Source organism: Mercenaria mercenaria, chromosome 3 (assembly GCF_021730395.1).
Source record: "Mercenaria mercenaria strain notata chromosome 3, MADL_Memer_1, whole genome shotgun sequence".
Taxonomy (NCBI): Eukaryota; Metazoa; Mollusca; class Bivalvia; order Venerida; family Veneridae; genus Mercenaria; species Mercenaria mercenaria.
The window spans coordinates 62,114,756-62,130,272 of NC_069363.1; the positions used below are offsets into that span (position 1 = coordinate 62,114,756).

At 35.5% G+C, this 15,517-nt stretch overlaps 1 protein-coding gene across 1 annotated transcript in view; it reads right to left on the bottom strand.

Moving 5' to 3' along the window:
• The window catches only part of LOC123524563 (tyrosine-protein kinase STK-like), a 40,473-nt gene that overhangs the window by 13,604 nt on the left and 11,352 nt on the right, over positions 1–15,517 (bottom strand). The window contains exons 7-12 of the mRNA XM_045302850.2: positions 13,979–14,083; positions 13,742–13,833; positions 6,530–6,685; positions 4,158–4,304; positions 3,596–3,852; positions 406–562 (exon numbers count right to left, since the gene is read on the bottom strand). Of these exons, the coding sequence (XP_045158785.2) occupies positions 406–562; positions 3,596–3,852; positions 4,158–4,304; positions 6,530–6,685; positions 13,742–13,833; positions 13,979–14,083 (914 nt within the window). The remainder of the gene's footprint in view (positions 1–405; positions 563–3,595; positions 3,853–4,157; positions 4,305–6,529; positions 6,686–13,741; positions 13,834–13,978; positions 14,084–15,517) is intronic.

Consider the following 15,517-nt stretch of genomic DNA (forward strand, 5'->3'; position numbering starts at 1 on the left):
CAACGGACGGCGGACTCAGTACTGCCACAGTCGTTCTTCTTGGACAATTATCCACATGAGTAAAATAACAAAAACTCAGATGTGCAACTCCTAATGCTAGATAACATTCCTATACAACCAGGACGGTTACTCAAATACTTTAGCGATATGTGTCAATAACATTTTCTGTGACTTACATACGAACAGACAAGTCAAATCTATATCCCCACCGCAAAAAAATGTGGCATTATAAGACAAATCTTATCACCATCACATACTTTTTTTTTTCCTACCGCACATACATGTAATATAATTAGATTATGTTGAGATGTTCCCCATCCTAGGTTTTTACACTCCACTTCGTCTTAACAAGAAAAATCAAGCAGTTGAAAGAATCATTCATTTTGTTTCATACTCAGTACCTACCTTTTATATGTTCATCATTATCACTAGCTTTCATCAGACCTGGTAAATTTGGATGTACTATCTTCAATTCGTTCAATCCACATACAAACACATTTTCGGCTTTTAAATGTCTATGAACAATCTTTTCCGTCTCTAAAAACGCCATACCATCAGCAATCTAGATAAACATTCAGTATGCTTAAAATACACATTCATTACTGGCATGAATATTTAAAAAGTATCAAACGACAAAATACCTTTAGACACTCCTCCGACTCCAGGTTTAAGTCCGTTAATGATTTACCCCAATCCCCTCCTTCTCAACCATGTCTCGAAGCTACATCGCGGTGTGAATAAAAGTTGATGATAAATAACAAACCATATTATACAGTACGCTTTTACTCAATAAGAGCAGATTAAACATCTTTGAGGACTCGACGAAACTTGCTACTCGAAGTATCTGAGTAAGGTACTAATTTACATGGTGCTGCCATCATTGTCTAAGCAGAAATGTTACATGACCCGTGATGTCTGTCATTTTATACAGAAAATATCTAGCATGGTGCCAACACTGTTTCTGTCCTACGATAGACGAAAGATTACCGATGCCCTTGAAAACATTTCAACTACGGGGAAGAAAATTCCTGGAATATTGCAATGAACAAATTTATAAACGACTCATAGAATATATTACCTGTTAATGAGCCCGGACTTCAATTTCTGAATCACCTTGGCGGTAATAAGCTTAAGATTAAATTCAAATGTCTGTCAATGAACAATGTTTGGCTTCTCCTCCCCATTTATATGAGTAAGTTATCATATACACACAATATTGGCTGACGATATCCTAAAAAGGTGCCTGATTGTTGTTTTTTTTTTCCTGCTTATGTGTGTGCGTTTGTGTCCTTGTGCGTCTGTGTGTCTTGGGCGGTGTCCGACCATGTTGTTATATCTTACTTGTCCGTTTATCTACGTAAGTTATTTGTGTATGTGATGCGCACGCGCGTGCGAGTGTGTGTGCGTGCGTGCGTGCATGCCTGAGTCGTGTGTGTGTATGTGTGTGTGTGTGTGTGTTTTGTACGTGAGTGTCTGCGCTGCTGTGGTTTACGTTGTAGGGTAACTATGATTAAGGAACGTGGCGTTTCGCTTTGAATATTCCCCCTTGTTCAACTTCCCCCTTCACCCTCCCACTTTCTAACCGTACCCATTGCTTTCCCATTTTTATGCCACCCCTCCCCCACCCCACCCCTTCATAGAAGGAGGGGTATATTGTTTTGCAAATGTCGGTCGGTCGGTCTGTTGATCGGTCGGTAGACCAATTCGTAATTCGTTTCCGGATGATAACTCAAGAATAGGGAGGTTGGTCAAAACCAGCAAATGGCCACTATTGATTTTGAGATCAGTAAGTCAAAAGTCAAGGTCACAGTGACTCGGAACAGATAAACGGTTTCCGGATGATAACTCAAGAATACTTTGGCCTAGAATCATGAAAGTTAATTGGGAGGTTAGTCATGAGCAGCAGATGACCCCTATTGATTTTGAGGTCAGTAGGTAAAAGGTCAAGGTCACAGTGGCCCGGAACAGTTAAATGATTTTCAGATAATAACTCAAGAATTCTTAGGCCTAGGATCACGAAAGTTGATAGGGAGGTTTATCATGACCAGCAGGTGACCCCTATTGATTTGAGGTCGGTAGGTCATAGTAACCCAAAACAGTTAAACGGTTTCCAGATGATAACTCAAAAACGCTTGGGCCTAGGATCATGAAAGTTGATAGGGGGTTGGGCATGGCCAGCAGATGACCTCTATTGATTTTGAGACCTGAGGTCAAGGTCACAGTGACCCAGAACAGTTAAACAGTTTCCGCCTGATAACTTGAGAATGCTTTGGCCTAGGATCGTGAAAGTTGATAGGGAGGTTAATCATGACCAGCAGATGATCCCTATTGATTTGGAGGTCAATAGGTCAAAGATCAAGGTCACATTGACTCAGAACAATAGAACTTTTGTATCCAGTGACCAAATACTTTCTGTTCCTTGTGCAATCACTGAATACATCAGGGGGGAGGGGGTTCGTGTTCTACGAGCTCTTGTTCTATTTTTTGCATAAGATTAAAATGAACTTGTTTGATTTTTTAATTTACCCGTCTTTAATATTTTTCTTATACAGCTTCTTTTTGTTGTGGGCCTATTTTGCGAATGCGTGGTTCTGATGCTGTGTTTGTGGTGTTCGGTGCTTCCGAGAAATCTACCCTTACCTATTATCTTTCTTTTATTTTTGTTTTCTTCATAATGCCAAGTATAGTAGATTTACGTTGCATTTGGAATTTGTAGTTTCAATCAAAGCTAAAACGCATTTAATGAAAGATTGCGAAATAATTGTTTTTAATTATTAGACTTTTCACACTACATACGAAATATGTACATGAATGTGTACTGGCTTTCACGTCGAACAAAATGAAAGTATAAAAATCTCTCCTGTTTGGTGTTGCGTGTATGAGGGTTTTTTGTACTGCAAAAAAGAAGATGTATTAAATAATGAAAGACATATATGTATCATTTTGTGTCAGTGAATGACATTTCTTTTCGGCTGATTAAGTGTGCACCAATAAAAATACACCAGTACTGAAGGTCTTTCCTTTTGAATGGACCGCCTTGGAAGCTGAAGACAGGCTCATCCTCTTCCTCTCAGCCAGACGCTTCACCTACATTTGTAGGAATGCCTTGGCTCTGGCTCAGTTCCTCCAGCTCAACCTTTCCTGATCCATTTTTAATAATAGGGTTCGCCTGGCTGGACCCTGGAGCCTCTGGCTCCTCGATCTTTATCTCGGTATCCTCCTCCTCTTCCTCCGTCTGGGTTGCCTTGCCTTTCATGGCATAGACCCGCTCGACCTCAGTCTCTTGAATTGCTTGCCGGAGAAAGGATATGCTCATTCCCAACCTGTAGTAGGCTCTTTCAACATAGCTCAGTCTCTCTTCAAACGTCATCGTTGTAACTGACAGAAAGTGCAATAAAGCCTATGGAGCGTTGCGCTCAGAGGCACACACGGACGAACGGAGACAATTACCATATCCAATTTACCTTATGAAATGCGGATAATAGATGAAATCCGCCATTTTGTTTAACGTTGCAATGGAAAAAAGACTGCCAATATTTTATCAAATATGGATATGTTCCTAACTGTCTCATTTTAAGTTTAAACAAAATAATACCTCAGCAGCCATTTTAGTCAAAGACTTGAAGGTTATAGTGCTTCCTCTATCTCTCTGCAGGTATGATTGTAACGTATAGCGAACCGTCTCTCCGAGTATAATCATAAAAGGTTTAGGTTTTATTACCACAGCTAACATTCTAACAAAGTGTCTGGACTGCTGGAATGTATATATAGTCTTCGCCTCCGCTAAAAAATGGTCCTGCGCAAGTTTGCACTTTGTCACGATAGTTACACCGAACGTGTTGAACAACTTACCTGTAAAAGTGAAAGTTGGGAACAATACTATGAAAACTTTAATAGCCTAAATAAATGCCCATTGCACATTCCAACGTTACAATTAAAAGATATTTTACTACAAACAAACATTATTTAGTATGTCTAACAGCGCGCACTGCAAAGTCCGTAATTTTTATCAGACTGTACAGTGTACTACGTCAAGTAATTACATTGTATTATATTCTAGTTTGATCACATTATTTTAATATTTTATATATTTTGCTGTGTAATTTGTAATGTAATTATATCATCTTTATTCAAAACATGTCTTCTTGTTTACATACCGGTAAATAATTCTCCATATTCACCAATTTTGACTGACTTGATAATAGCAACAGACTCCCTTTCAGTTTCTAAGTTTCTGGGATATACAACAGGATTTGGCCTTGGAGCTGGTTTCTCTAGTTTGCACGGAAGATCACCAGCTGTACCTGTTAAATTTAACAATTAATTTTAAAAAGAATCATCCATTTCGTATGTGGGTAAATGTTATCAGAAGTGGCACATTTTGTGATGATTAATTCATGAAAAGGGTCTGCATGATGTTGTAAGGAATGGTTATACCACATTATTTACGACTGTTAGAAAAGAATGGCTAATAGGGTTATTACATTTTTTTTTTGTGTATTAACATCTATAGAAACCCGAGCGGTTGTTGTTTCAGCTTCGGTCACTAACAAATTCCTAGAGCTTCTGCAGACATTACTATGTATTAACGCTTAAAACAACATGCCATGGAGTCAAAATGTATTGTTTCCATAGATGATGACTTAAGAGATCTATACAATATTTAATATTTTTATTCTGTTGTTCATGGAAACGGTCATATTGTTTTAAATACCCATAAAGGGATGTGCAAATCAACAACACTACCAAAAGATTGTAAAAATCATGTTTATTTCTGACCTATTTTGTAATCCACTAACAACTGGGACGACATAATTTCAAGAATAATAATTTTACACACGATTTATTTTGAGTAAGAACGTGTCAACCTGCTTCCAAGATTTATTTAAACTCTATGAAATATTAAATAACACATACCGATTAATTTTTCCCATCACTTCCTAAAATCATTGATATAAACTCTAAAAAGAAACAACCACATGTTACATGTGACTTAATACATTCGCGGTTTTCGATGAAAATTCAACCATCTTTCCCCAACGCCAACATGGGAAGAGAGTAGACAGAGTAAGTAACTGAGCCGCCGATGTACTAGTGTGTTTTTGAGTTGGTAACTAAAGTCTTTAATACATCCAGACATTTTATCGATTGGACTGCCTCATTGTTTGCTAACTAAAAGAATTCTTTACGGTAGAAACAAGGCGAAAATACCAGATTTCCATCGGCCCAGTCACAGCATTTCAAAAATGAATTTATTAACTGCACGTAAATTGTCTTGATAATACGCGATTTTTATCACGTTCTTACATACCCGTATCCTATGTAAAAGTAGTTTTTTTTTTCTTCAATAATAGATATGAAAACACAGGTACACAATTTAGCTATTATTATATGTACACCTTGTTTCGTCGATTTGTTTACAGAATATCAATTAATTTACACAATTATCAAAGTAAAAAAGTACAATCTCTGTTTTTTCAGCCCCCTTCGAGTATTTTTTATTCAGGTTCGAAGTATATGACTCTTTTAAGGTATTTTACTGAAAGAATATATTGATATTTAACACTTTACAGCTTATTTCGGTTTTACTATTTAAGGAAATATATACGTATATGATAATTGTATAAGCATACATGTATGTCACAACTTTCCGATTTAAGCTTAAAATGTACATGTTTCCAAAGTAACGCATTTTCTTTCATTTTAGGTAAGTACATATGATTACCGGTTTTCAGTGTCATTTTTAGTACCTTAATGCAATATAAAGCAAATTAGCAAGTACTTAATATGGTACTCTTAAAGTCCTGAGTAACGGTTTAAAATAATATTTTTAAAAAATTGCCTTTTTTTCGAAATTTCTTCAAACAAAATTAATTTATTTTTCCTGTTCTATGTCACTTGATTTTAAATAGACTTACTTTTTGAAGAAAGATCAATTTAAGTTAAAACCTTGAGTCCAAGCCTTTTAACTGATTGAAAATAATCTTATCTACTTTTCAAACGTCCCTCGTATTGTTTAAACAGTATAACACACCATCCATGTGTATTTCAAAATTGATAAATTACAAGAAAAGCAACAACATAGAATATTATAAGTTTGGCATGAAACGAATTACTGATATAAAATTAATCAACTTCCAATTACAAGTAATAAGGTATTTTATAGATATCTATATAATGAGCCTCTCTAATAATTATAGTTTCTTACGCACTTGCGTCCACGTGTGTTTGTTGAACTTTCGAATTTGTCATTTCATTCCCTTACCCGTTCGAAAACGACTCTAAACTTACAGCAGCTGTCCCAGTAGTAATATTTTGGCATTAATTTTGTCCGGCTGAGCAATTGAAGCAGTTAACTCGCCTTGTCAAACACCAATACATAAATTTTCTCTGTTAATGCGCGCCCGGATCCAGTAAAAAAGTAGATTTTTATGCAGACTACAATTATATAATGTTCTGTTTCGAGATGACTCGAGAATTATAATTTGAACTAATTCTTTTGCCGTAACGAAGTGAATATAATACTTACACTGATAGAAATGAATAAGATCGAATATGTCAGGGAAAAGTCTTCTTAAAGTTATAAATAGCTGTCCATTGTGTGACTTGATTTGAATGTGTGCGACACGTTCTCCTCTGGATTCCTTGCTTGGAGCCAACATCGACAGTACAAGCATACGTCCTCCTGCAATAAATATAATTATAATAACTCATGAAGAATTAAATAACACATTTATTTTATGCCAGACAATGACATTAATTTTACCTTTTAAACGTATACAGTCGCAATATTTCAATATGAAAATAACAATTCTGAGCAACTGAAGGATGTATTGCCAAGCCAGGAAGACGCCAGGAAGACGCGATTGTTTGTAAAAAAGCACCAGTCGTGGAAATCTAAATTTCTCTAACTGTGGCACATCTCTTGTAGGAAAGATGAGATGTATGTCCGTGGGACATTGGTGCCCCCACTTCCATTCAATGTACGACTGTATATTACCTGTTGACAGTGCAAGACAAGTAAACTTTTATATAATCATGTAGTTAAGTTATCAAGGGGGACGGGTGTTTGGTTAGTGAATATTACAAAAAAAATATCAAGTAACACAAGATAAAACAATTAAAGTGTTAAATCTATAAAAATAAATTAGAGGAGGGAGTGGGGTGGCTGGTAGGAGGGTTTTATCCCAAATAAAACCCCTGGTGCACAACTTTTCATGCTAAAGAACATTCTCATAAAGTTTCATTACTCCATGCTAAATACGTTTGAGATACATGGGACATATAATTCATATTATTGACTAAGTCAATGGCTATAACTATGGTCTTTTGGAGTGAACAAAACAAAAATCCCAGGTACACTACTTCACATCCTACGTAACCATTTCCTAATGTTTTATGACTTTTATGCATATTTAGGACTGAGTCAAGGGCCATTACTCTGGTCAATTTGATTACAATCGCAAACAAAAGCCTAGATGCACATCCTCACATGCCAAATAACATTCCTGCAATGTTCCATTATCCTGAGTCGTGTACCTTCTGCGAAACGTAATACAGACCTTTAGTTCCTGCAATGTATATTTAGACTAAGTAAAGGCCCAAAACTCTTATCAGTCTAAGTACAGACCAGCTCACGCTGAAAACCCATTCTACTCGATCCTCGGAGGATGGCCAAAACGAGTACCAAGGCTCCGACTCGAAGTTTCTTCGAGTCAGCCAGTTTCCGTCAAGGAATTTCGCTGTCTGACTCCGAGGATTTATGCGAAGTCACTCGAAGGAAAGCCTTGAAGTGACTCGAGATGAAATCCAATTAGCGGAATACACAGATGTATTGGTTTCTTTAGTTCCCGAGTCATTTGACGGAATTCCTTCGAGTGACTCAAAGACGAATAAATAACTACCTATACAAATTTAATTGGGTCTTCAAGTACCTTCGATGACAGATTTCAGATTACATAGAGCAAGATAATTATATTTTACGTAGTAATACGCGAAAAACAAAAGTAATTTATGAACAATTATAATACTTAGTATCTTTCTATTATACATTAAAATCAACCAGATATTTTTGTTCACTAATAAACATTTTATGACTTTTTAGTGAATACGGCAGCAATTACTTTCCCTTTTTATAATTCCTTCCAAATCAATAATGAAAGACCATTTTCATAATGAAAATTTATAATATTCTTATAATTTTCAATAAAAAGATCGCTATTCTTTGACGGCCATAATCTTAAAGTTTATCTTGTTTTAATATAGTTCTTAATTTAGTATAATTTACATAAATCTGTTTCTGAATTTGATTTGCACTATCAGAAACTATTTTTAGTGAATACGGCAGCAATTACTTTCCCTTTTTATAATTCCTTCCAAATCAATAATGAAAGACCATTTTCATAATGAAAATTTATAATATTCTTATAATTTTCAATAAAAAGATCGCTATTCTTTGACGGCCATAATCTTAAAGTTTATCTTGTTTTAATATAGTTCTTAATTTAGTATAATTTACATAAATCTGTTTCTGAATTTGATTTGCACTATCAGAAACTATTTCAATATGATATTTAACAAACCACTATTCTTTTAACGCCAGTAATTAAAAAGTTTGTTTAGTTTTATATAGTTCTTAAATTTAGTCCATTTTACATAATTTATTTCTTATTTAAAGAGCATAGTCAGAAAGTATTTCAATATCATACTTAACAATTAACAATTTAGCGGGTGTTATTTTAAAGTTTATCTAGTTATGAATTATGCTTAATTTAGTGCATTTTACATAACTTTATTTCTAAATTGAATTCACAAAGTCAGGAATTATTTCAATATCAAAACATTTAACAAATCGTTTTTCTTTAACAGCGGTCATTTGAAAGTTTATTTAATATTATATGATTAATAATTTAATCCATTTTACATAAACACGCTGCTTCATCTAATTCGTATGGTCAAAAACTATTTCAATACCAAAATTCATAAATTTTAAACAGTAAAAAGAACAGACTAATTATATAAAAAATCCACCAAAGTAAGTGAATACTGCCTCGAAATTTCGTGAAATTTCTCGCTTCTCTCGAATTGACCAATTAGTTATTTATTAAAGACTCGGAGTCGCGCGGAGAGGCCATAAAATACTGGAAATCATTATAGTGTTACCTGAATAATTTCGACTCGGAGTTCCATCAAGTAATTTCTCGGAGTGACTCGACGAAATTCCGCTAAAGTAACAAAACTATAACAATCGGTACTCCGTGTCAGAATAAGGCAGTACTCGGCGGAATTCCTCGCTATGCAAGACTTTTCCTTCGAGGAAAAACGGACGGTGGGTTTTCCGCGTAAGCTGATCTGAAAAATCCCAAACTGAACCACAGATATACAACTTGACATGCTGATTAACAATCTTATGAGGTTTTATGACACTCGGTTAAACTTATTTTGAGATGTGCGCGACACAAATGGACAAACATACGGACAGGGACAATCTAAGTACCCGCCCCCTCCCCCAACACATAAAAATTGGGGGTGGACAATGAATTATTGTCAGACTGTAACACTAATCAAATGTGTTGTGTCTTGAAAGCAACTACCCAGGCTTAATCTAAAATTATTCTTATGAAGATGGCAGCGTTTCCACAAATTTAGATAACAATTTTGAAAAATGGAATACTGAATTCAGTTTTTTGTTTGTTTACATACTGATTATAATGATAATTAATTACATACTGGTAAGTCTAATAACTGTAATAATGCCACATTGTTGTTTTTCAATTACTAAGTAACTATTTTACTCATTGAGGTAAAAAGGCAAAATTTAAGGCCAAAATATATAAGCGTGTGGGCTAGATGGAATTCCATAACTTGCTCTTAAAATATCACGTCTGTAACGTTTCTACATTTACTTCTAATAAAGGTATTGTCCCCCACATTATGGGTAAAGATATGAGCCGTGCCATGAGAAAACCAACATAGTGGGTTTGCGACCAGCATGGATCCAGACCAGCCTGCACCTCCGTGCAGTATGGTCAGGATCCATGCTGTTCGCTATTAATCCCTATTGTAATTATAGAAACCGTTAGCGAACAGCATGGATCCTGACCAGACTGCGCGTAGGCGCAGGCTGGTCTGGATCCATGCTGGTCGCAAACCCACTATGTTGGTTTTCTCATGGCGCGGCTCATATAATAAATCTTATACTTACATACATGTATGTAAGTCTGCGTAAGTTGAAGCAAGTAATCATAATATAGTCGAATACCGTTACCTCGATATTCAAGGGACTGTAAAACATTGCATCGACATATCCGAAGTTCGACGTAACGATATCGACGATATCTGGGACTACTTTGTACTTTTGTCGGACGTCTATATTGCCATTATATCCAATGCTTTTTCCAGAGAGTTTGAAAGGGGAAAGAAATAATTTAAAACGTAAATACGATTTTAATTTATTGACAAATGAAGCATCTTAATTTATTCAAATACATACATATAACTTTTTAATTTTTCAAAATATACATTTAAACATTAACATTTTTATTCCTTCCCTAAACAAGTCTGAATGCAGCGATAGTGTTCCTAGTTGAGTAGTCATTTTGACGGTGCTTCGATAACGAAAATTTGCCAGTAAAATACGCATATTGTTACTCAATCCTAAATGGCAAAATTTTACCCCGTCAAACAGAAAATATTTCATCCAAATTAGTTGTTACATTGGAAACAGCTTTCCTGCTTTTATAAGACTAATTATTTGGAATTAAGTAACCTTTTGACATTTAGACTGGATAAAAGATAAATTAACAAAAAAAAAAACCCCAAAACACACACACACAAACTGACTTGAATATGATTAATACATTGCCGGACAACAATAGGTTGATTTTCACACCTTACAAATAACATGGATATTTTTTGCCAATCTGTGATATCGACAAAACCAGGTGTAAAAACTGTATAGGTAAGTTGACGGGACTGAAAAATCTCATCGAGCTAAACAAAATATCGAGCTAATCGTATCGAGGTAATGATAAATAATTACATTAAGATAAAAAGGGGAAAATCGGGACCGACTCAAACACATCGTACTAACCGGAGTATCGAGCTAACCGATATCGAGGTAACGATATTCAACCGTGATTATGTTTGACATTTATTGTAGTATTTCAAATTCTAGATAAACTACTTCGGCTGAAGAAAACTCAAAACTATTTGATGAACAGATTTTTTTCTGGGCGAAAAGGAGTATCTTTGATTATGTGTTTATATTAACATTTATTATTGATACATGGAATAAATATAAGATTTTTGCCGACTTTCGAAAAGCTTTTGATCGTAGTAACAAAAATAAACTTCGGAAACTAATTAATGAATCAGGGATTTCTGTTAAGATGCTAAATGCAGTATAATTAATTAATATGTCTCTAGGTAAATGACTACACTACTTACTGGTTTCAAACACTTTGCGGATTAAGACAATGGTTTATTTTGTCACACTATAAATGATCAAGCAGTTTAGGGTGTCATTTATAATAATGAATGGAGTTGTGTTCTTTATAGTGTTAGCTAAATGCAGAAAATTTTACAAGTTCTTGCAGAGTGCTGTTTTTGCCTGGTGTAATTTAAATAATATAACAGTCAAGGTAAAAGTACCATCATTTATTTTAGGCCTGGTGCATTGACTAGGACAACTTTAGTATTTAACTGTGGTCAGGAAACCACTCATTGTGTTGAAAATTATAATATTATAATTAGGAATGCCTTTGGATGAAAACCTTGATATAAACATGACAGCTAAAGCAGTTACTCAAAGCCCTAGCCATGTCCTTGGATTAGTAATAGATAACTGTTAATAAGTAGGTGGCGCTCCGTTTTCTTAATTCAACGATTCTGTTGTTTGGCCAGTAACTGGCTATGATTCAGTTACTTGGGGTTCAAAACATATGCCTGCATTAATGCCGTGCAGGAATCTTTTTCTTGGCGTTGATATATATACTCCCAGTTTGGATTTAGCTGGCGAAAATGGTTTGTATTCTTCTTTTGTAGACAATGGAAAAGTACTGCAAATTACTGGCCACGTCTTACGGTTATGAACGAATGGCGTTGTGATAAAAGGATTGCACAATTGTCGGATGCCATAGCGGTTTTGAAATAAAAGTACTTAATGCAATATTAGGAGCCTATACCTAAATCATGTTTTTAAAAATTGACTGAAAATATATTTATGTGGTCTTCTGATTAGAAACTGGTATATTCAATAAGAAATGCCTTTTTTGGCGACTTGATGGAAACTGAATCTCATGTGCCCCTTGAATGATTTTATATGATGACCTTAGAATTATATTATTTCACTAATCAGTAAATTAATATCCGGATATCTGCATTTGATTTAGTGATAAACTAATTTTCATGATCCCCAAAACATTTCGTGTGCGATGCATTTAGTTGTCGCCTTGATATCCGTGTATCTTAGTCCAGATAACTCATCCTACAGTTTTAAAAATGAAAATATTAATAAATAGAAATGTATCATTATAAAGTGAACTTGCGCACATTGTCGGGACAATGCCCGGTTTAAGAGTTATGATCTTAAAATGTTACAGATATTGTATATTGTGCAATACAAATATCAGTCTTGTTCGGATATCTACTCCTACAATTTTCAAGGTATCTGGCACAAACTCACAGAACTGTACTATTATGAAATGTACTTGAGCATATCATCAAGACATAAATGTACCATGCCCAATTTAGGAGTGCTGGCCCTTTAACTTTTTACAGAATGATTTATGTAGGTCAAAACTGATATAACAAAATAAAAACTGGAATGTATAGATTTCTGGGAAGCAAAGAGCACAGCAAATACAGTCAGAGTCACACATCATAAATTAGGCCCGCCACAAATAAAAACTGTAGTGAAATGTTATAGCAGACAGGTTTCTTTAAATACACACCAACAAGTGCATTTTAATTATATGACAGATATAATAGTAAGGTTAAGAAACGTGAGTATTGAGGAAAGGGAAACAAAGTGATGATTGTTCAATAGGGAAAGCCACGTTCCAAAACGCTGTCTCCCCGAATCACAGCAGTACAAGCATGGACGTGCACTACACGCACATGCACGCACACACGCACACACACACACACACACATCACCAACCCCACCTACACACGATGGGACAGCCAGTTGCAAAAACTGCAGTCCGGAGCTCGTTAAAATACGTTACATTAACAGAAAACATACGTTTGAATTTTGTTATCTGTAAGTGATTCTACAGAATTTTACCTAGCACACTTAAAATTTAAAAAGAAAAGATAAAAAAAAATCAAATATAGATTCTGGACAAAGCGTCTCAAAACTTATTTAATGTATTAACGAGTAGACACAAGTATCTTAAAACTGTCTTTAATTAACTATATTGGCGATTGCTTGCGGGGTTGGGTTGCTATTTACTTGGAATTAAGTAACTTCCATATATTTAAATCATTGAAAGCTAGAGCTGCTTACAAGATTCAAAAAATTCGGCGTCTATTTTTTTCACCATTAATTGCTTAATAAATATACCGGCTAAAACAACGCACGGCGATGGTAAGGTTCTTACGTAACGTTAATGTGACACAATACCCGACTAAGGATCAGTATGATGTTCACAGATGAGACAGAAACAAAGATATACATATATTCTCCTGTAAAACTAGGAAGTTATTTGCGAAAAACGCTGAAAGAAGTAATACATACTGTCAGAAGGTCTAACAAGGTATGTTCCAAGAGGTCTGTTTGACATTCTAAGCAATACCTCCGCACCTTCCCTGCTAAGGTCATGCCACCAGCTGAAAGTAATGAACATACTTCAACAACAATTATGAAAAAACAGTTTTGATGAGTAATAGCACAAATATAAGCTTGCTGTAAATTGTTCACAAGGTCACTTTTAATGGTCATGAATCTTCAAATGGAAGTGAAATGAATACGTACACTTGAGCCTCCATTGACCTGATATCTGCAGTGACATAGGCTAACGGAATATAGCCTTTCTTATCCGTAGTCAAGTGTTCAGCATAACACCAGTCAGAATTTCCGCTGGAATTGACAGATAGACAAACCAAGTATTAAATACCAAAAACAAGACATTTGCAAGGATGGTGCAACTTGGATAAATACTTTTAATAACAGTCATTATTTCTATAGAATGTTTGTAAAATTAACTATTGAATTTCAGTTTTGCAGATCTATTAACATTGGTAAGAGTCCAATCCCAATGAAAACTGGCACACGCATGTGCTGGCTTAAAGAAGGTCGAACGTTTCATTCTAACTACTACTATATTACTTCTTAGAACTTTCAGCATTAGCTAAAGGTTTAGGTTATAGTGCTGAACTAGGTATTGATTTAGACCAAATTTTAAACAGCGGTTTAAGACTATACATTGTTAGGTTTCAAGTCTGAGACCTCAGTTTCAACAGTGAAAAAAGGCGATTTTTAAAAACCATGGTCATGACCTTAACTCTACGGCCTCAAAACAACATTCTTGTTACAAAAAAAAAACAGGGAAAAAAACCAACAAGTCTGTCCCTGCCCGGGATTTGAACCTCGACAACTCATTGACCAAATGGCATCAAAATGACATTTTAGAAAAGAGGTTAGGCCTGATGGGGATTTGAACTGCAACCCATCTGTTCGAAATCCGTCCTGGAACGTTGCCTCCCACAGCAGCGAATGAATGCAGAACACACTTGGGATCCGCCTTGGAACGGTCAAAAACAACAGTGGGAATTCAAACAGGTTAATTGTGCGCAAATACACACTGTTTACCTTCAACATGTTCCACAGTTACAGGACAGTGTAGCCCGCCCGCTTAGCTCAGTAGGGAGAGCGTTGGTGTACGGATCGCGGGGTCGCGAGTTCGATCCTGGGTGGGGCGTATGTTCTCCGTGACGATTTGATAAAGGACATTGTGTCTGAAATCATTCGTCCTCTGATAATTCATGTGGGGAAGTTGGCAGTTACATGCGGAGAACAGGTTTACACTGGTACAGAATCCAGGAACACTGGTTCTGGTTACGTTAACTGGCCGCCGTTACATGAATGAAATACTGTTGAAAAACGGTGTTAAACCCAATACATACAAACAGGACAGTACAAAATAAAAGCTATACCCCTCAGGTTAATCCCTTGCATACGTATTTGTAACTAAAGACAATATACAAAATATAAAATTAGCTTCTAGAAAAAAAAAGAACCAAATACGCATGCAGAAAGCAGACCAACAATGAAAACAACATTAATGGCCGACGAAAGAGGCCAGAACGCAAGAATTAAAGCAGGCCAGTCCCAGTAGACTTTAGAAATTGTCTGTCATGGAATCTTCTGCCTCTCCTGACAGATACAATCAAAGAGGAAAGTAAAAGAACTGTATACAAAACATGCGATGTGTCTCAAAATAATTGAATCATACCCTCGTTTAATTAAACTTCTAATTATATTTTTACAAAAACAGTAAGACAAATTCCATGA